This window comes from Falco cherrug, chromosome Z, assembly GCF_023634085.1.
Source record: "Falco cherrug isolate bFalChe1 chromosome Z, bFalChe1.pri, whole genome shotgun sequence".
In the NCBI taxonomy this organism is placed as follows: domain Eukaryota; kingdom Metazoa; phylum Chordata; class Aves; order Falconiformes; family Falconidae; genus Falco; species Falco cherrug.
This window is the reverse complement of record NC_073720.1, coordinates 84,500,901-84,523,719: the sequence shown is the minus strand read 5'-3', so window position 1 is coordinate 84,523,719 and position 22,819 is coordinate 84,500,901. Positions and strand designations below refer to the sequence as shown.

At 38.1% G+C, this 22,819-nt stretch overlaps 1 protein-coding gene across 2 annotated transcripts in view; it reads left to right on the top strand.

Moving 5' to 3' along the window:
• Positions 1–22,819, top strand: part of RASGRF2 (Ras protein specific guanine nucleotide releasing factor 2) — a 132,001-nt gene that overhangs the window by 69,210 nt on the left and 39,972 nt on the right. The window contains exons 13-17 of one of the 2 annotated variants that reach the window (XM_055699539.1): positions 1,209–1,291; positions 3,339–3,587; positions 3,900–4,288; positions 7,474–7,602; positions 8,873–8,962. In XM_055699539.1, coding sequence (XP_055555514.1) covers positions 1,209–1,291; positions 3,339–3,587; positions 3,900–4,288; positions 7,474–7,602; positions 8,873–8,962 — 940 coding nt within the window. The remainder of the gene's footprint in view (positions 1–1,208; positions 1,292–3,338; positions 3,588–3,899; positions 4,289–7,473; positions 7,603–8,872; positions 8,963–22,819) is intronic. The other variant, XM_055699540.1, reaches the window with a different exon arrangement.

Here is a 22,819-nt window from a genome sequence, read left to right as displayed (position 1 = left end):
GCTTTTAGGTAAAAATTTGATACAACATAATGTGAAATGAGCTGCACCTTTCAAATAATCTTAAATACCTGAATTTAAAACCACATATAGCTACACAGATAACATTTTAAATGTATAGCTATATAGATATATTTTAAACCCGAAGAGGCCTCTGATTGTATTGTTTGACCGATCTAACATAGATTATTATTTCGCTGTGAGATGTTCCAAAGCCAGCAGACTCTGTTTATGTATGTTTTTTGGAAGCTCTTTTTATTGCTGTAAAGAAATGGTGAGTTTTTTTAAAAAATACATATGTAGGGTACTTGATAACTAGAACTAGAAAATATTATAAAGACAAGAGTCCTGCGGTATTAGGCAGAAGGTACTTGTTGCAGAGTGTATAAGCCCGGTTCACTGGCAGGCTCTCTGCTGACTTCAAGAGCAAGGCTTGTGGTGCTGTGTTAACTGCATGAAAATACAAACCAGAAAATAATGGTGTATCAGCACTGAGCTGCTTTGAGGCTTGAAGAACGGCTTGTGTGCCCCTAGTCTGTAGGCTTCTACTGGCCACAGGACAGCCTGTAGTTTGTAAAGCAGTATGTGTTGCAGCTGTGACCCAGAAGTGTCTTTCCAGCTCCTGAAGCCCAAAACATTTATACAGGATTTCTCAAGGGAGTCCTTGGACAGTATCCTCATTGCTATATTTCGCAGCAGTAGCACCACTGGAATTTGTTTTTATGAGTGTGTCTCTAGAAGCTGTTTATATTTCTCTTTGGTCTTTTTGCACAATGTAAAAGTTAAGGTATTAGTGTATCCATTTGTGTATAAAGTATTCTAACTTTCTTCTGGTATTGGTTTTTCAAGCTTAACACTCCCTCAGGAAATGTGAGACATTATTTTTGTTCAGTTTTGAAGGAACTCCAAAGGAAGTTTTACTGCTAACTCAAAATACTTAATCATTTGGAAACAAGGACACTGAGCTGTATACCCGGAGTGTGCTGGTGAAGGTGCATGGACTTGCAGATGTGCAAATCAAAGGCAGAAGACTAGAGAAGCAAGTCCACCATGTCTTGCATGTCTGTTTTTAGTTTATGAAAACACTTTGTAACCATCAATCCATAACCTGTAAAAGCTATGCTTTAACCTTACAGAAAAATGTGAAGTGTGAAAGTAATCCCCTTACCCTGTGTTTTGATTTTAACAGTTTTCAATGTTTGTTTTCACAGTGCATTGATAACATAAGGTGCAATGGTTTAATGACCATAGTGTTTGAAGAAAATTCTAAAGTCACAGTGCCACATATGATCAAGTAAGTGCAGCACTTTTTTCCCCAGTGAACAAAATAATTTGTTGGGGTTTTTTAATAGACAACACAAAAGAAAATATGTGTTTGGAAAAGAAAACCTTTTAAGTTATTTTTTTCATCATTTTTGTGGAAGGGAGTTAATCCTATCCCCAAATATATTTTTTCAAATCCCTTTCTTGAAATGGTAGGGATGACTCAAAGTGGTAAACTCAATTCACAGTAGTAGACTACATAAGATCAAAGCTCAGATTTTTCTATTATTTGTGAAGTTGCATTCAGTTACACTTCAGATGAGTAATTTTATTCTCTGATAGCTTTTCTATGTCATACCATCCATAATTTTATTGAATATATTTTAAAATGTCTTCAAAATTTAGATTACTGCAGACAGGTTTCATTTTCCAAGGTATTTTTCATATTAGTCGAAATTTTTCTTCTCTTTGTTTCTCTTATTTTTAAGAAAAAAATATTTTTTCTCATAATTTTAACTCATCACATTAAGGTAGCAACATTATTCATAAACCTGCTTCCTTCAGCCTTGGATTCTTTAATTCATTTATTGTAAGAAGTGTTTTTTATTCATAGACAGCAATTTTCTGTACATGATTCCAAGTTTTTAACACTGTTTTACCTCTTGGACCCTCTACAGGTCTGTATTTACATGAGTTTTACACTATTATCTAATATAAATACTAAAGAATAGAACAATAGGGATAGAAATCTCAGTGTTTTCTTGCTTACTGTTATCTGTCATTAGGCTATTTCTCTGATTTTGATGTACTCTGTACATGAAAATTTCTCAAATGCCTCTTCTGCAGTTGTTGCGTCTCCTCTCTTTGTATATATTTAGAAATGAAAGGGAGATAACATCGCTGAGTACACTGTTAGTGCATGTACCTTTGATCCCTCTAAAGAAGGCATTTTATTGTCTTCAGTTTCATTCCAGGAACTCTCCAGTGTGTAAAGACTTGTTACCTCCTGAATGTTAAAAACACATTAATCTGTTTTCAGATTGTAGAGTACAGCAAGGTCTTAATCCCAACGTTAGGAGAAAGGAATCTTAATTCTAAAAACCATATGGGATCTCAACCACAGACACAAATTTGGTGTTCTCTTTCTGAGAGTCTGCTCATCTGATTTTTAGCACATATTGACTTTTAGAGTCAGATGTCTTTGGATGAAATAAAAACAGTTTGTCATTTTATGAGGACCCAACTTAACAAAGAATTTTCTTGTTGTTTCTTTTATGTAATGCAGAAGTGTGTGGAATATCTTGATGCTGTATTCTAAGAAAATCCAATCATGTTTAATGAAAACATCAGGAAGCATAGAAGGATGCTTTACTTAGTAACTGTCCTCTTTTCTTACAAACTAAGCCTTCAACTAGATAAAATTAAGCAAAACTGAATTCGGAAAAAAACCATCATGAGTAGTGTTATGTAAATGATTGATTTTTGTTTTGATGTCCAAACAAAAGTTCACTGAAACAAATCCTCTCCATGGTTTCTGCTTTGAAATTTTAGATGTTTCATGCTGTCTCCTTTTCCTTTTTCAAATGAAAAGTAATTCTTGGAGCCTGAGTGCATGTGTTATCTTGCAGGTGGGCCTTAAGTTTACCTAAAGTTGTTAATTTTGCTGTCTTTTTGCTAGAGTCCATTAGTTTATTCTGTATATCAGCAGAATAGATGCCAAGCAGTCCACTATTATTCTATAGGAAGCTTCTAGTAATGTTGGACTGCAGGCCACAATAGCCTGAAGGAGGTAAGAAGGGACAATTGTGCCTCTTGTTCCATTTAAGAAATTTAAGCATCATTAATAGTTTCATAGACTTTGAAATGTAGATTAGTCATTTGCCTCAGTTATGGCATAAAATATAACTGAATAGAAGCCAGTATCACCACAGATTAAGAGCTTTCTTGTTTTGATGAAATACAAGAATGCATATATATTTGCTGCTTTGATGTTGACGGGAGCAGCTAAAGTGATACTACTACTGTACCATAATCACTCTTTCTTTTTGGTAAAATTTCTACATTTGACTTTTTTATAGATCCGATGCTCGTCTTCATAGAGATGACATCGATATCTGCTTCAGCAAAACACTTAATTCCTGCAAAGTACCCCAGATCCGTTATGCAAGCGTTGAGCGCCTTTTGGAGCGGCTGACAGACTTGCGATTTCTAAGTATTGATTTCCTGAATACTTTCCTACATACTTACCGCATATTTACTACTGCAGCTGTGGTACTGGAAAAACTTTCAGACATATACAGACGGCCCTTCACTTCCATTCCTGTCAGGTGAGCTCTGGGGTTTTTCCCTTCCATCACGGGTTTCTTATGGAATTACTATGGTGTCATTTGTTGTTAGGGTTTTTACCATGATTTTCTGTTATATAAATAATCTATGAAGAAAGTTCTTCCTTCGTAAATAGGACGTAAGTTTTTAGGTAAGTCTATCTCGGCTTTCTGCCCAGGTTTTGATGACTAAGCATCATACAGATTTTGCAGTGACATGCAGATTTGCACAAAATATGTTAGTAAGCATTTTCACTTAAATCTGTTCAGCGTTTGTTATTGTCTGTTGCCTTTTTTTTTTTTCCTTACTCTCAGGTCTTTGGAGTTATTCTTTGCCACCAGTCAGAACAACAGAGGAGAGTACCTGGCTGATGGGAAGTCACCGCATCTCTGTCGCAAGTTTTCTTCTCCTCCTCCGTTGCCACTCTCCAGAACTTCCTCACCTGTCAGAACCCGAAAACTGTCATTGACCTCACCACTGAATTCAAGGATTGGTGCCCTTGACCTGTCTGCTTCATCTGTGGCAAGCAGTCCTACCTCGACCTACAGCCCAGCCACCTCCCCACCACCAACGGGTAGCAAAGTACCCCTGGACCTTAGCAAAGGGCTGTCCTCACCTGAGCAAAGCCCTGGCTCCGTAGAGGACAGCTTGGAGAACCCTCGTGTTGACCTCTGCAACAAGCTGAGGAGAAGCATTCGAAGAGGTATTATATACCCACAAAATACTGAATGTTACTTTTGAGAAATAGGGTAGCCTCTAAGGTAGGCTTGGCTTTTATCACGTTACCACTGAGAAGTTCTTTCTCATGCCTTTTTTTTACTCCTGATCACCCTAAGTTGTGGTGTGAAACCAACTACCCTGTTTTCTCTTTCTTCTCTAGTAGAAGCTGCACTGTGTTGTCCGTTTCCACCACTTTGTGGCTTCTCTGTAGGAAAAGCAGTATGGCAGAATAGCCTTCTCTGTTGTGGTTCCTGAGGTGAAAGGTTTTCAAGTTGTACCATACTACAGGGAGTAAAGTATGAAGTTAGTAAGAAATAGGGGTATGAAGACCTAACAGCTTTGACTTGTTTACGTAACAGGGCTAGATTTTCCAGGAAGGTTTCATCACTAATCCAAACAAATAATTTATGTGATACACTTGGTACATTGGTGACATTCATGCCACCTGGTTGTTATGTGTCCAGAAGTTAAATTTCTAAAACAGATTAATGTGCAAATGCCTGTTTTCCTCTAGGGTTTGTGTAAGGCACCTTGGAATAGGTACTGCTTCCAGTGTGCTAAAGTTTGTTGATGCAGACTTCAATGTAGGCATCTAGAATGGGATCGTTGTACTTACAGATAGCAAAGCAAGAAAAGTAGCTCTAATCCCATAGGATGCATAAGTGCAGGCTTATTTCTCATTGCTGTTTGGGGATGGAGGGATGGTGTTCTGAATTGGAATAGAAGCATATAGTAATTTTTTGTGTTGTTGTTACATTAAACAGAAAATGAGGAAATAAAAAAAATGCTATTTTATTCCTAAAATTCATGTTTAGAAATGGTCTTACATGACCTGGCTTACAGTCTGAGGAATTTGAGCTGTAGGTCTGAAGGAAATGTTGCACAATTTTACTTGCAAGTACTGTAACAATGAAAATTGATATAGCCCAAGAGGAAAGAAGGAAAAGATTACCAAACATATACTAAGAAAAATATGATTGAAGCATTAGGTCTGCTGCTTACTGATGAATTGAATTAAGTGGCCTGGTAAGAAATTTGATGTTGTATTACGCAGAGGAATTGTTTGAATGTGGTCTACTGTTTAAGAAAAAATCTTTGTAACAGGCAGGTTAGCCACGTTACATTATAGGAGTCTATACTTGCCCATGCTTTATGCTTTCATAAAATGCCTGTTGGCTTACACTTAATCATTGTATTTCTGTATGCTGGATGTTTTCAAATTAATAGCATAACAGATTATTTGTATGTAGAAAATACAGTATTTACTGTGTAGAGTTGGGCAAATTCTTCTTGTGCACTACTGTAACCACATTTAAATCAATGTAATAGCACAGCACATCCCAAAATACAGGCCGTGCATTAAAATTAATTGTATACAGGCAACTGCAGTCTTGGGTGTAACTTTTTTGCTCTACAGCGTAAAGTAAACCAGTAATGAGTAGGTTATTCTGGACTAGTATTAGCACTAGGCATTGTTGCAGAGGTATTCTGATTTTGCATTCTAGTCTGTCAAAACTGGAGGTGTCATCTGGGCAGCATGAGGAACATTTGCAAAAGGCAAGAGCCTCATATAAATGCTATATTGCTGTCTGTACAGTGTCTCCAGTCCCTTTGGGGATCTCCTGCTGAACAGTTTGCACTCAGGTTGGAGGAATTTGCAGCTAGATAGCTCTGTATTGCAGGGGTATGTCCTTTTGTCACCCAGCTGCATGTAGCATGTTGAGGAAGAGGAGCAGGTTTAAAAAGAAATGTACGAGGAGAACGGAAATGTGTAGTAGGAGAACTACACAATGCTAATCTGCATGTTTCCTATGATACATAGTGAGTTTCTAGGTTTGGAGGCCAGTACTGCTTAATTAGGAGCCACCACTCCATCATAGTTAATACTGTTGCTCTAGTACTGCTGGATTTCCAAGAAAACAACTATGTCTTTGTCTAAATCAAATGTAACTGTACAAATCCTGTTCCACAGGACATATTGCTATGGTGATGGTTGCTCTCCTTGAATGTTGTCCATTTATGTCCTGGAATTTCCACCTTCTTTGCCTACTTCCAAAGTTATTGTTCGCTTTCAAAGTTTCTGTTTTCCAAAGTTTTTCTTTACATATGTTTTATACGTTCAATGCTTATGCTGCAGGTGCAGTTGTTGTTCATATCAAATGTAGGATATATTTTATGAGCTTGTTTTCCCTCATTTCAGAAATAGTATTTCTACCATTTATTTTTTATTCTTCTGGTAGGAGAACACCTCCATGGAGTAATCTTCTCTCCAGTGCTGTTGGGCCATTTCATGGGGCAGTTTTTGATTAGATGTAGTTTATCTATTTTGAGAATAATCAAAAGGATTGTTTTCCCTAGCTCATATAAAACCTGTGAGTTCAAGTATCTGTATTACATATGCATTTCTCTGCATATTCTGCTGACTTAAAGTGCAGTCTTATCCAAGTTATTTTTAAAACTGACAGCTTGGCTGGTTTTCACCAAGTTCTTTGTTTATGAGCTTTTGTATGTTTATGTCATTGCTACAAAACTTTCCCAGACCTTTAACTCCATCCAGAGGAAAATCATTGCTGGGTCTTCTTAATGCAAAAGTTTCATGGAAAGATCCAGAAGCAATGCTGTCTAAAACAACTACAAGCCACAGATTAAATATAAACAACTTTGTGTTAAATGGTATTTAGAGGTATTAGGTTGGTATTGAAACACTGGTATTAAGTGCTATTAATTAATGGCCATTTTTCAAACAATTAACTTTCAGTGAAGCCCCCTTTCATGTACAGATTCTTTTTTATTAATGCAGTACAGCTCAGATTGTTCAAAGCCAATAATTTGCAAATTTTTTATGTTTTGATGGTTTGATGTCTGTAAGCTGGGAGTCCTGAATCACACATATACTCTATAATGTCTGCAGAGGGACTCATACCAAAAACAAACCAATGACTACACTTGGTGCTTTAAAAAAAACGTATCTTAAAGACCCGTAGTTCTCTATGGCCTCTTGATATTTTTAAAGAACATTTATACTTTATAAATACATTCATAAGAAAAATATTGGTACATTAATTAACAGAGGTTGTTACATATTAATTTAAAATATATAATATACTTTATAAAGAGTTGTAAATTACGCATGATCATACCAGTATTAATATATATTCTCTTTTAAAGCAGCAGTTCTAGAATCTGTGTCAGTGGACCGGACAATTCCTGAAAGCACTTCAGCAGTGGATACCACAGAGCTTTCCCCATGCAGATCCCCTTCAACACCACGTCATCTCCGCTATCGCCAACCAGGAGGTAAGAACCTGATGTTTCTTGACTCTATCAGTCACTTTAAAGAGGTTAAATGCTGTAGCTGTAATCTTTGCAGGATACTAGAAAAGAATTAACGCTTGAATAATGTCAGGTATTAAAAAACCCCAGCCTGTTACAATGTGAATTACGCTGGTTAATTTATATAGTAATAACAAGAAACTTGGAAGTGTATCGGGACGTTGGTGTGAAGAAGTGTTCTTACATACCTTGAGCAGGATGTGCCCAAATTCAAGACTAATATTAAATCAGTCATATTCTCACAAAACTCTCAAGACCTTGACAGATTTTTTTGTGGCTACCAAGGGGACGTATTTTGGGCACCATACATACATACGCAAGACCCGTTATTGTCAATGGGGAGTGACTGTGTCTGTTTCTTTGTATAACACTGAACATTTACAGATGGTGTCACATTATTCACTTGAAAATCTGAATAAACTGCTCAGTTGAAGAGGAAAAGTGAGAGCTGGAGCTCCTCATATAGCTCTCACATGGCTCTTTGAAGTCATTAGCTGAGCTGTGAGCTATGTCCGTGAACACTGAAAATGCTGCCATCTCATGCAAACCAGATTTCTAGGCACTTATTTCATGCCTGGGATTAAAACAACAAAAACAGACCAGAGTCTTCTTGACCGTTAATAAGTTGCTGAGACACTTTAATTTTAACCAATAGTAATCTTCTGTTATTGGGCATGTTTATGGTGAGATGGCAAGATTTGAGAGTTGGAAACTGGAGGGAACAGTGCCATACTATCTGAGTACTAGTCAGAAACAATGTTCTCAGACTCCCTGTAGAGAAAATTTGATAAATTTTGCCAAACTGCACTCATCCTAGGCAGTGACCTGGGAAAACATGTGAATCTAGTTATCAGAAGTTGGTTAACATGCTTAGTTCTGTAACATGATTTTTTATTTAGGTTAATTTTCTGCCATTTTTGGGGGGTTTTTTTGGGTTTTTTTTTTTCTTTTTCTCTTTGATTACTGCTTGTTCCTTACCTTGACAATGTCATAGAAAAATTTTTTCCATAGCAACATTAATTATGCTGACCTGGAAACAACGTAAATCATGAATATGATTATGATGTTTTTGTTTCTTTTAATATAAAGTCCTCTGGCAATGAAAACATAAAATGTTCACAAAGTATAAACATTAGTGAGTATTTTAAGTACTATTGAAGTATTATTGTTGCTTAACTTGAAAAACACAAGTATGTAGAAGTTGTTAACTTTTATCTGTCTGTTCCCTTCACAGTACAAACTGCTGACAACAGCCACTGTTCAGTTTCTCCTGCTTCTGCTTTTGCTATTGCTACAGCTGCAGCAGGGCATGGGAGTCCACCAGGTGAGAAAAATGTGCCATATGAAATAGAAGTAACAATAACATATCTAGGTCTCAGAAGGCGAATATTTCGTAAGAAATCTGAGTCCTAACTAGCCTCTGTTTTTTTACTTTAATCGGCTGGTGTTTTGAGTCTGAGATCCTGCCCCTTGCGCGGACATTGCAGTACAGCATTCATAGATAATTGGAGCCTTGGCTCCTAGTTATGTGGTTATTATGAAAATATTTTTAATGCAGCACATTTAATTAATGGTGAAACTGACCCATAAGAATGACTAAAACAGCTTAAGACAGGCCATTCAGGTACGTCCACCCTGTTGCATTTTCCACTGTGGCAGTCTGGAAGTTTTGGCTGATGAAGCAATTTATGTCCCGAAAGAGTCAAATAATCTTTTAGGCAGTTTATATACCATCCTGTCCTGGGGAGTTGCCAGCAACCATCACCATGTGTACTTGAAAGAAGGAAAGGATGAGAATGCGTTCAGAAATATCTTCTAGAACAAAACATGAATCCTAACAGATGAAGACTGCATACTGTACTACATAACCTTCAAGAAACTCATATGAGCTCTGTGCCTTTGTTTTGTGTCCTCTTAAGTTGATTGCCAAACTGTTCAGTGAGATTTTGAACTGTCATGGTATAAACCAATGATAGTTTTTCCTCTGACTTAAATCAGAATTATCTGCTCATCATCTATTGGTTGAATTCTTGTATTCTGTCCTTAATGTTAACCTGAAAGATCAATATGTAACACATATGTAATCTGCTAAACAACTAGATGATATCTTCCTTTTTTTTGTATTTTGTTGGGGTTTTTTTTGTATTCACTTACAATTTAAGATTTTATTTTGAAAATTGAGCTTTTTTATGTCCAAGGTTGGTATACATAAAAGCAGTGGTACTCAGCTAAATTACTGCAAGTGTGGACTATATATTCCTTGGAAAACAGCAATGTTGTCTACTGACTGGAGGTGCAACTTAAAATATTTCATTTAAGTTTAGAATTTGCTTGCTGTCTTGCTGTGTACCCTTTGCCGTATTAATATCTTCCACGAACTGAGTCCTGTCCGAGATCATGTTACAAATAAAAATCAACTTTTTTAAAGTCCACAAAATCACTTTCACTTTGCATTGACACTCAAACCCCACAGTTCCATAGTTCTGCATAGTCCAACTGTAAATTAACCCCTGCCTTTTTTCCATTGTAACTGTTGGAATGTCAAGAAACTGCTTTGAAGACCCTAGTCTCAAAATCAGTCATGAAATTCTATGCAAGTCAGTACTTCATCACCAGTGAGTTCAGTGGATTTTGTACCCAGTGTGTCTAAAGCTGTGGTCATTTGCTTGATGGGTGAGTAAGCATCATGAGAAAATAATTTCTGGATAAACACAGATCAGTGCTCCTGTTACTCTTATGTACTTCCTGTGATCTTTAGGAGATCACAAGAGAGTAAAGTTCAGGTTTAGGAACTTTATGAACCTGTCACAAACATGTATTTAGTAAACTTTTTTGAAGTATGAATATCCTTTGCCTTTTGAATCAGATGACACTGCCAAGGAATCAGTGACACATTTTGCTTTATGAATTAATTCCAGTGTGTTTCCAAATTGTTCAAAAACTGCAGTAAGAGTGATAAATAGTTTTTTCCCATGGGACCAATTCAGTTAAAAACTACTGCTTTTGTATTGTTAATAGCACAGGTTTTCAATATTTGTCATATTGAAGTATGAGAGAAAATCTACAAGTATGCAATCAACTGAGGGAGTATCAAAGCATGAGGATGTTGAAAAAGCAAAAAACATGTCTAATATTCTTAAGTACTTTTTTGTGTAGCTGTTTAAGCTGGCTCTGCATAAAAGGTCATTCTCCTGGGTGATGTGAAAAACAAGGTTCTGCAGCAAATCTGACAAGAAAAGTGGGTGGTGGGGAGACTCAGGAGACTGGCAGCAGCAAGGCTGTCCACCTGTAATCAGTATGAAAATTCAAGGCTACAAACCACAGCTCAAGCCGCTGAATCACCTGTTTTGTAACTTGATGCAATTAATCATGCTAGAGGTGGTATTACAGTTGCAGAGTCATGCAGTTCAAATTTGGGTAATTCAAATAATTTTATTTCTTCCCCATGTATCTGTTGTCATTATTATGTGGGTTTTTTAAGTAATGTCTTTTTTTCCCAGTGGACTCCTGTCTCTTTCACTGCATAGGATGGACATGATTCCTCAGTGAATCAGGTCTGGGTAGTGAATGAGATTTATGCTTTTTTTTTTTTTTTTTTCAGCTGCTCCTTGGCCTCACTGCTGTAGACGTGATGTGTGCCATTTAATATACTCCTACATGGAACATAAATAGAATGGCAGGTGAAATTTAGTGTTGAGGAATGCTAAGTGATGCTCATGAGGCAAAACAGTCTGAGCTCTGCACCTGCAAGGATGGGCTCTGTGCTGGGTGCTATTGCTCAGGATGAAGATCTGAGGATTACAACAGATAGTTCCCTTAAGTGATCTTAGTGCTCAGCAGGAGCCAAAAAGGTGAAGGAAACATCAGGAATTACTAGAAAAGGAACAGAGAACAAAGCAAAGAAGATGATTATGCTACCACAGTACAAATCCAGAATTTGCGTGCATCTTAAAGACTATGTGCAGTTGTGATATATCCTGTTTGAGATGAGAGGATGAGAGCTAAAGAAGGCTGAGAGTTTGCAATCAAGGTTGAGTGGAAGTATGAAGTGGCTTCTGTGCATTTTAAGTTTAGAGAAGAGATAACTTGGAGGGTTGGTGAGAAAGTTCTGCAAAATCATGAAGGTCATAGGGAGAGTCAGTAGGCGTTGCTTGGTTTTTCTAATGCAGGAGGTAGGAGGGATCAGGTGAATTTCATGAAGCCAAGGTTCAAGACAAACACAAGTTTTTGGTTCTTTGTGCAACAAATAGTAGGCCTGTGAGATTCTGCTAAGGGTCATTGTGAAGAGGAGAGACTTAGCCAGGTTCAAAAAGTGTACAGCTACCTGCAAGCAAGAGTCGTTAGTATTTACTAGACCCGCAAACTAGAACAGGTGCCGGAGCTGAAATTGGTTGTAGCAGAGTATTAGGAGGTGAGAGTAATCTGTGTGTCTTCTGTTCTCTCTGTTTCCTGAAGCCTTCTGGCTTCTGGCCTTTTTTTTTTCTTTTGTTCATTTGTTTGTTTGTTTTGTTGTGTTTTCCCAAGGTGTGCTATCTTAGCTCTTCTCAAACTTTCCATCTTCCAGTTCTGACTGTTCAGGGGTGCATTGAGGCAGTCAGGTTAACAGGCTCATTGGAAAGCCCTATAGTCACACATTCTACCAGAACCAGACATGAAGAATATTTAATAACTCCCATGGAAAGTGCTGGCCATAACATTTTAGAATTGCTGTCACCACGCATGTGGTTAAGTTTGTATACTGGTAAGTATGCAAAGCATCCCAGTATGATGGCTTTGCATATCTTGTGACAAGCACCTAGGGGAACACTGCCCATGTTGTCCTGTCTGCAGGCTGCATGACACCGCAAGTCACTTGATGGGAAGCCAAAGTTGAAGGAATTGAGGATTTTGGTCTGCTTTAGGTATTGCTGCACTTCCCCCTTAGGATGCATCCTGAGTGCAGTGCGTATTGGCGATGTTCTCATTCTGCTCCATCCCCACTGTGTGGGGATCAGTGCTGTGCTTCAGGGACCTTGACGATTTTTGGGGCATCCTTGTCTGTTGGGCTCATGTGTTATGTGGGTGCATGTGAGGTATACATGTAGGGCTAGCAGGGTCCTAAGAACAGCTCGTGCTTGGGTTGCCCTGCCACCCTATATGGTGCACTAGTTTATTAGCTGCTGAAAAGGAGGTGCTGGGCACTACAGCATTGCTCTGCAGCATGCAGAGCTTCCTGCACTATATGGAACCTTTCTCTGAATCAAGGTGGTTCAGGTTCTTATGCCCTTCAGCAGTTTCCTTTTAACTTACTGGTTTTGTTGCCATTAATTTTAGTTATTTTACAGGTATCTGCTTTTACGATACCAAGCTATACTGTTTGTTCTATTGTTTAGTCCATCTGTCTAGTTAAATATTAATCTCTACAAATCTTAAACATGGTTTAGTCTATTCTTTTCCAGAAAATCTGCATATTACTTGTTTATTTTAACAGCATGATAAATAAAAATAAGAAGTGAAAGTATACAAAGTTAAATAAGTCAAGCCAGTTGCACAGCTTGGTGCCTGCATGAATGATTATGCACAGTAGGGACGAATAGAGCATGCTGTGTCTTTTACATGTGCTTTCTCTTTTGAGGGATGTGAAGGATGGCTGCATGGCTTATGGCTTGCTGCCATTGTAGTGCTCTGTCACCATTAATAAGTTGCTGCACATCTTCATTCTCTTCCCAGTTAATAAAAATAGGATAATAATACTAACACTAACACTTTTATAACATAGAAATAACAGGTCAAATCATCTTTATTCTCCAGTATTCTACAACTTTCTTTCACAGCAATAAACTGATTCTTCAGCAAAGGGAAGCGAACAAAGTTATGCAGGCACCCTCCTCCAGAACAGTGAAAGGTACCCAGTTTTCATGACTGAATGTAAAGTAGTATAATCTCAAATTGTTGATACAGGGACATGTATACCTTACTTACTGTGAATTACCATCTCCCTTCTGATGACTATCATTGCTCCTAGCACTCCTGTTCATCTGCTTACCTCTCAGCGTGGTAGATAAACCCTGAGAAAGCACAAACATATGCCTGCTCAGAGGCATCACTTACTTGAGCTGTTTCTTTCCCCACTGTTCATATACCTCTAGAAAATTGGTTCTTGATTTCTGCTTGAAATCAGTGACAGCTTCCAAAAGTGGCACAGAAGTTATCTAGCAGTTCTGCTCCGATGTCTGTCTTATAATATGGAAAAGTCCTACAGAAATTTTAATGATAATGGTCTCATCCTAACAAATGTCCTGCTAATCTCTTCCTTTGGCTTTGCAAAGACAGTTAGGTAGTACTTAAGTGGAACTCCAGGGAGCTGCAGTGAGCCCCATCTCTTCAGGAGTGATTTCCTGCTCTTCTCTGAGAGTCTTGTCACACAGCCAGTGTCAAAAAAAGGAGTGAGACTGGTAATGTGGGAGAGGAACCTCCTGCCAAAATACTCACCAGTCATTTGTAGTTTTGCTGCAAAAATCCGACAGATGTTACAGGAATTCAGTAACAGCATATATATATCTCTATATCTATCTATATCTATATATCTATATCTATATCTGTATAATGTATACAGCACCCACACAAACTCTAGCACTAGATAAAAACAATTTATATGGAAAAGCATTTCTTTCATCTGTGGCTGGTAGAACTTGCAAATTTCCCTGGCTTCTCTTTGTACAGTTCTTTCAAACATGTTATGGCTTTTTATCCTCCTTAACTTTTTATGTCTGTTGCGCACAGAATTGGAGCACTCTGTCAGGATCAGTAAGGTATCATGCACTGGTTTTTAAAGAAAAAAACATCTTTTGGTGTTCATTTAGGGGAAGTGCTTGCCCTGGGTCCAGGTCCTCATTAATACTCATAAACTATGAAGGTGCTTTGTTTGACTAGAAGAGATTCAAGCTTTACTTAAAATCTCCAAATAGTTGTGTGAATGAAGCCAAATTAGCAAAAGAATGCTGTGTTGTTTTTGTAAATAATGAATAAAATGAAAAGTACTTACATAATCTTAGCAGCCATACAAATTTCTTCTCTGTCTGACACAACTTGAAGAAAAATAGATATGTTAAATCGATTGTTTTATTTTGAAACAGTTCTGCTGAACATGGGCTTAAAGGAGATGGTTTTGACAAAAACTTAAATTCAAGATCTAAACTGATTTTGTGTACTTTTAATATTTTTTATACTTGTAGCAGGAAAAGATACTGAACGAACTTTGATAAGCTTTTTTCTTCCTCAGCTCCAGTTAGAGACCAAAAATCTCCCAACATGGAGAGTAAATGTGAGACAAGAAGCAAATACTTAAACCCAAACAAAGGGATTGTTCCCTAATGAACATAGCAGCTTTATTTCAACAGCTCTGTCATCCGATTTTGAGCTGGGTATGTCAGTGTTTTCCAGCACGCCACATGCTTCAAAGCTGCCTTCCTCCTCCTACAGCATGCTGATCCACACTGTGGAGAATGTACCATTTCTCACAAGAACAAGGTGACATGTTATGGGAGAGGGTGGGGGTGGGATGGAAGCTTGTGGTTGGCAGGAGGGCCTGGCTTCTTTAGGATAAGCATTTGTTTTTTAAAACACATGTGGAAGGGAGAGGAGAGAGTGAGAAAGAAGTAGGGGGAAAGTATCTCTGACAAATATGATTTGCACGTAGGAAAATCTGCCCCATGCTAGCAAGGAGGAAAGGTGGCTTTATTGTCTCTGATTTTAGTGATTTAAAGGAGCAATCCAAGTAACAGCTTGAAGCTTTGAAGCATCTACACAAAAATGAATTGCTTGTATACTATCCCTTTCAGTTAATTGACTGCACATATCTTTGCTCCTAAATTACCTTTGACTTGAGTTATTTACCTGGGTATTGTTCAGGAGAGAGAATTTTTCTGAAAGCTTCTGCATTTTGCAGCTTCTGCCCTATCGAGGAACATCTCAAAAGGTCTCTCAAACAATCAGCCTGCAAAACCTTTCTTATGCAGAGAAAGTGCAACCAGCTCCTTCTCTTTTCACAGATCCACACTGGTGGTTCAGGGAAGCAATCTTAATCTAAATTGCCCTTGGTTTTAGGCTAGCAAAACTGATCAGCCTGTTTACCAGACCATTTTCTGGTATCATCTGCTCTTTCATAGCTCTTACAATCTGTCTGCAGAAGTGATCAGACTGTCCTTTGCAGCTGGAGCAGATTCTCAACAAAGCAAGCGCAAAAACTGCTCTGTTAATCTACTACTTGCAGCTGCTAAATGCCAGCAGGATCTTCCTTCAAAGCAATTCAGTATGCCTGGGCATTCTAAAGTACCTCCTGGTGCCACTTCCATGTGCTGCCACTGAGTAGTTTCCACTGTTGAAAATGCATTTAGTGCAGTCTGTGCGTTCTGGATCAATGGTCCTGCAGTCATGTCACTGTCTATGGAGGGATCGAATTCCTTTCTTAGTCTTAAACCTTTTATAAAAGTTATTTAGATGTTGCTTTCCACTGATGATCAGTTATGCATTAGTGCATTAATTATATGCTAAGTTATGCATTACTAATGGAAAAAATACAGAGGGAAGTGTGTAATCCTTTTACAGTGTAAATGTCTGATTTATTTAGACTTAACTATTTTTGTATCCTTGATCACTCTCTGAGATAAAACTTTGTAGACCCTTTTTGAACTTTGTTGGACCATTTCTGATGTAAACCTGCCAAACTTCGATTTTAGAGCAGTTAAATATGGTTGAGAGTAAATGGTGCGGAAATACTTACACGAAAGCGTCAACTATAAGAGCCAGTGATTGATGGGAAAGTGTCAACTTCAGGAGCTTCTGAAATGAATATGGGAAGTCCTTATCTCCTCAGAGGTGCTGCAGGAGTTTGTCTGCTGTAATATACCCCAACTGTAACAGCAATAACAAGAATAAATGGACTTTTGTAAATTACAGCTATGGTTTCCAGAATGCCATACTTCTTGAAAGCTGCATAAGCACTGAAGCTGGGCATGATGAGTCCTGTGAGCTCTCAGTCTGACACACTTTACCCCTGCTTGATTACTGTCACAGTATTAGGTGGGTAAAAATTAGCTAAAACTAATAATTCATGTTTCGCAGAGATCTCGATTACACAGTGGGCCATGTATAGGCCTCTCCATTCTGGTAAATCAGGCACAGATTGGTAAAGGCTGACTGCTTATTTTAAAAGACCAAAATGAGAAAGTTTCACGGAAGTTTTTAGCGAGAGCTACTGAGCTTATTTTAGGTTGTGACCAGTGGTGCTATACTGCAGTCATTCAACTACTCGCCAGCTCCCAGCGTGACAGTATTTTTGTTTTGTTTGTTCTGGCATAAGCACTAACTAGAGTAATGGAATGACACAGCTTGTGCCAAATGATACAAGGGAGATGAGAGCCTATGTGCACGTTCGCGTGTCCCTGTGCTTGTAGCTGTGTCTGTGACTGTGCCAAGGGGAGGCACTCTAGCTGTATGTACTGCTGCGAGGTGCGTTCAGCACTTAAGCTGGATAATGTGACCTGGGAGATGTACCATGCAAAATAATGAATGCATACACTCGCAGTGGGATCCTCTTGATCCCTGAAATGGAAAAGCTCGTAGAAACACACATTATGCTTTAAACTGATACAGTATTTCCTCAGTCGTTACCGTCTTGCACACGGGTTGATGCAAGTACATAGTTCCACATTCAAGGATATCAGCTATACTGTTCAGGGAGTATTTCCCTAATTCTGAACAGAGGAATAATAAAGTGGCGTTACACAATTATATTTCCTGAGGCAGACATTCTGGAGTAGGCAGCTGAGTTAATATGGAATTTGGTGAAGATCAGAATTAAGCAAGGTTTGTAAAGGAAATTACTACTTTCTTTTTTCCATCATGAGACAGCAGGCAGAGGTTTCCTTGCTAAGATGAATGTTATGTGAAGGGTGAGCGGTGTCTGACGGTGATGTTGAGATGGATTCTACATTATGGGGGTAGCTGGGTAATGCACTTCTATGTTGTGCTGTACGAAATGCTTCAAATTACATTAGTGGTTACAAGCTAACCTTTGGAAAAGTAAATATTTCTGTCTGGCTTTGTACATAAGTATCCATATTTAAAGCAAAATTGGAAAATGTGTGTCTTTTTCTAGTTGATTTTGAGCATGATGCCATAAACACTACTGTTAGTTACAGTAATTTTGCACTCCAGTAACTTTCTGGGTTATAACATCTCATTCTCTGTAAAAGCATTGTGGATTTTTTTCCTTATGAAGCCAGACCTGAAAGAAAAGAATTGTGATGGTGACACCCCAATCAATAATCTGGATGCAAAGAATTTCATCCTTTTGAATCTGCAGCTTATCCCAATGCGACTACTTGTCACAAGTAACTTGGCACACCTGGGTCACAAGTATCATGAAGACTGTTTCTGAGCGGCTGGAAGCAAACCTCAATTCTAACTGTACTTCTTCAGGTCATGGGTTCCCACATGGAACTTCGGGATTGAAGTTGAGGGCATCTAGCCTTCTGTTAGAGATAGGAGATGCCATCAAATCATGCCTGAAATTGCTGTTTCAGGCATGCTTATCGATCCTGCTTGTGGCGTGACCCTCCCCAGTCCCTGCTTTCTATCAGGAATCTCAGATGCCTAGTTCCAAGAAAGAAAAGAGTTGTTGTAGGCTTTGTTAACCTCCCCTTTATGCAGGACAACCGATTTTTTTACTTCTTGTTTTTGTTTGACTAGTGGCTCTAGCTGGGAACTGGGAAAGTGAGTACTAGTTTCCTCTTGGGAATAAATTTTAATGAGATTTCCAGACATGCAGATTCAGAGAGGTTTGATAAGCATTGAGGCTTGAACACTGAACCTCCTTGGAGTTGCCCATTTCAATTAAAAAACTCCAGGTGGGAAGTACTCATTGACTTACTCTACAGCTAACACTGTTCCCCATTGAAAAAGCTTGTGTAACAGGTAACTGCTGGCGTAGACCCAACCAGCTCTCCGTCGTGGTGGCTGGACGGTTGTCAGGAGTTGCCCAGATGTCGTTACCAAAGTAGAGATGGCCAGTGCTAATGTTGCGACCAGCCCGATGGGCCAGCTGTGGTATGTGGTATCAGCGGGGCTGGTGATGAAGCCCCAGCACAGCAGAGAGGCAAACTTGCTTTCTGTTCCAGGCTGCATTTTTAACACTTGTTCAACATGTTGTGTTTATGAGACATTTGTGTATGTTCTTCTCCTGACTGAGGATATTTTATTGAGAAATTGCTAGCAAAATGAAAATAGAGATTAAAACTACTTTGTTTGGAATCAGCCTTCTAATTCAATAACCCTCAATGTTATTCCTTTCCTCTGGATATTCACCTACTCCGTAGTGCATTTGAAGAGTCTTCTATTTTTGTTCCTAAATTAGGAGCCCTTTGAATTTTAAAAAAAATTGTTGCTTAGCAATTTTAGATAACTGGCTAGACATTCATGTTCAAACTAAGTTGAATCTTCCCTTGCAGTTTTCTTAGAGCAATAACTTTGAATTAAAATGATGGCTTAAAAATGAAGGCTAGTTTATGTCTCAAGTGATCCCTGCGCTTGGGAGTTAAGAGCCTGGGGAAGATGATTCCCACCCCATCCACCCCCCCTGCTTTAGCAGAAATTTGGGATTCCCTTATTTTTTATGTATTCCTCTCTCTTGAATTAATTTCTTACTTTAGTTTATTAGAGGAGCTGACTACTCAGGAAAAAAGTATTTGCGCTGGACATTTCCTGAGTTGCGACGCTGTGAACAATGGGTTTCCTGACCTATTGCACTAAGTCCTGAGCAGGTGAAGGGAAAACTCTCTGTTTCATAGACATGTGCAAGCAAACTGGCACTGAGAGAAAAATTCCTTCTTCATCTAAGAAAGGAAACTAGTACCGTCCCTATTCCTGCCCCCTGCCCCTAAATAGGTCAGAACAATCCTACTGCAGCTGACGAGATGGGATGTGTTGCACATGCATTTTCCAGTGGTTTAATTGAGCTTCTCTTGCAAGCTCTTTGGTGGTATTTCCTTCTGCTCTCCTACGCCAAGGAGGAGAGAAGCTGGAATGAAGCTGTGACCACTGCATGCAGGAAACTAGCCCTCGTATGTTGACGTTGCAAGTAGGGAGTTCAACCATCTTTGGGTTCCTAGCAAGGGCAGGTTTGTTTAGCTTCCCTATTGTCTTACTTACATTTGGTGCACCAATGGAGAGCGTGGGGTTGGGAGAGAAGTTTTGGGAGGACATTTTTTTTTCCTTTCCTTTTTTTCCCTGAGTCTAAGCATTGCTTGCATAATTAATACTTGTTTATGCTACTATTGAGTTGCTTGATTTGTGGCCCAATCATAAATGGTCTGGAAGCTGCCTGTGAGATGGACATTTTGTTCAGAGATTTTTTGTTGACAGATACACATCCTGCCAATTTTTGTTTTGCATGACGGTCAACTATCCATTCACAGATGGTCTGAAAAATGATACATTTGGCTCATTGCAATTATCACCTCCTTTCCATTTAAACTTTACTCCTATGGTCATAAAAAAAGCTAAATAATTTTGCACACTACTTCCTTTAGCTTACGTAAAAAGCCCAGACCAACTAAAGGAAAAAAACTCGAAAAGCATTTTTTGTTGTTTTCTGTTTCTAGCTGTACTTTGCCATAGACTTTATTTTAACCTTTCCTTTGTGGCAGGGGACATTTTAAAGGTCTGAAAGCTTACTTTGAATAGTTCTTAAAATGATTGCAAGAGTTATGCAAAAAGTAATCTGCTATACTCTTCATATTGCTGATAGAGCAGGTTGAGAGTATAAGCCACCTGTAATTAAAGAAATCGCGGGCTAGGGATCACTTGAAATGCAAAAATACATCAGCAGGTAAAAACTGCTTTTGTGTTCCCTGAAGGCTAACAGACAGCAGGAACATGGTCAAATGCACTTGGCTGATGTTCAAATTCAAACAAATATCAGCTGCAGCGTTGCCATTCTTGTCATTATTCATAGAAGATAGTGCAAACAATACTGCAGTAAAAAAAAAGTGTCCAAGGTATACTAGAACAGTCACAAATATAATTGTTAAGATAGGCTATTCTAAAGGCTTTCCTTCTTTGTCAATTGTTGCCTGTAGTTCTTTGATATAAATAAGTCACAGGAAAAAATTCTGCTGTCACATTCCACATTTGTCATGATATTCTGCAATCTGTAAACACAACTGGCAACAGCAGCCTTTTAAATTCAGGATCTGTTCTTTTCTTGGGATGTATCTATAAATAAAGGAACATGATTTGGATGTTTTCGCCTAAGACTTCACTAGAAGAACTAGGACTAGGGGTTTACACATGCATGCACACACATACGTGCCTTGTATGCAAAGAAATATGATTTTGAAGATGTGTGCAGGTACACCAAAATTTAACATTAGGTTTTGGTGATGACATTAACTTCTTGTTGGCTCTCTTTGTTGTGGATGAAAAAGGAAAAGAACAGGATACTGTCCAGTGGTATGGAGTTACTGCTACTTAGATTTGTGAAAAATATATCCTACAAAGTGCAGTAGTCTAAAGCTCCAGATACTCGTCCCTGGTGTTGTTACAACATACATAAATGCTAATGCATGCACATGTTGGTTTTTTCTGTCTTTAGTAGAGAACTGAGCAGTGCTGTTTTCTCTGAGCCCATGTATTTATCACAGTATGCCAAAAATAAAAATGCAGTCTTGTATTGCTGCTGAATTTTAGTTTAAAAAAAAAAAAAAAAAAAAGCAGACTCTTTGGTGTTTTTTACTTGTAAGATGAGTTACAGATTTTTTATAACAATTTGTGTGACTTGTAACTGCAAGTGTGTTTTCAGTTTTTAGCAATTTTTAAAGATTTTCTTCCAAGTGTGAGACTGATATGGTCTCCTGAGACAATATCTCACTTAAAAAAATAGAGAATTCGTGAGTGTGTACCAGTTATAGCTATAGCAGTAACCCTGTTTTTAAGGATTTTAAAGAACAAATTTTCAAACTTGAACAGTTCTTTGAGTTTAAAGGGATATTTTCAGTCTTTGTGGTACTCATGTTTTAACCATATCATCTCATAGATAACTGTAATTCTCAGAGCAACCTTAATGTTATTATTAGGAGTTAGAATAGTATCTTCATCTTAAGCATATTCTTTAGCCAATTGCCTTTTTTTCCCATCCATTCAACTAAAATTATTTTGCTGGGCTGTACATTTTTAGACTTTTGGATTTAGTTCAGCTTTACAGCATAATCATGACATAACTGCTTTATCTCGATGTTGTGTTCTTTAAATTTCTCTGATTAGAAAAAGCCTTTCTAAAGCAAGAGTCATTTAAAAATAGTTTACCAACCTTTCCCTTAAATATTTTGCAGAAATTAAACAGTCACTCTAGCTCTATCTGTGTTACACTATTGTACATCAGCTGGTGCATGTGAATCCATGGGATTTACCTTACTAAGACTATAATCCCTTGACTTGATTTGATAGTTAGATTGTGTTTGTGGTGGAGGCTTTAGGTAGAAGAATCAAATACCTCCTTGGAATTATTTCTGACGTGCGTGGTTACAACAGGGATTTTCGGTGGCATATTTCTTAGAATAAAATAATTTCATATGTCGCAGGGACCAGTGAAAGTGAAATTAAAAGCCTGAAATGCATTGGACATTGATTTCTTCTGCTTTTTAATAGTCACTTCTTCTGATGCTATATAGCTTTATAACACCTTATGAAACAAACTCAAACCTTGGCATGGTCGATGGTTACATATACTTCTTTCTTAATCTGAGGTAGTCCAAAGATCATGGCTAGACTTGATAGCTTCTACTTTCAAGCCTCAAACTGCTCATACAACCTGCTCCATTGTAAATCTGAATGTGTACACTTGACAATTACTAAAAAAAAAAAGGAAGAACTGTGTTACTGACCAAAAATGCTGTTTTGTATGCAGTCAGTGGGAGTTCATCATCTTTATGCTTTTTTTTTCATCTCATTTAACATGGTCTTCTTTTCTAGCTCTGCTGGAACTTCTCCAGTTCGTCAGTTGGCTAGTGCATGGCAACCTGATATCATAATCAAAGAAATGAAAAGGAGAGCAGAATCACTGGCAGTTTTGATTTCTTATCAATATTAGGCCACTTGCTCTTTTGACGCATTCCTGTGAAAATGTGTGAAACCCAATGACTTG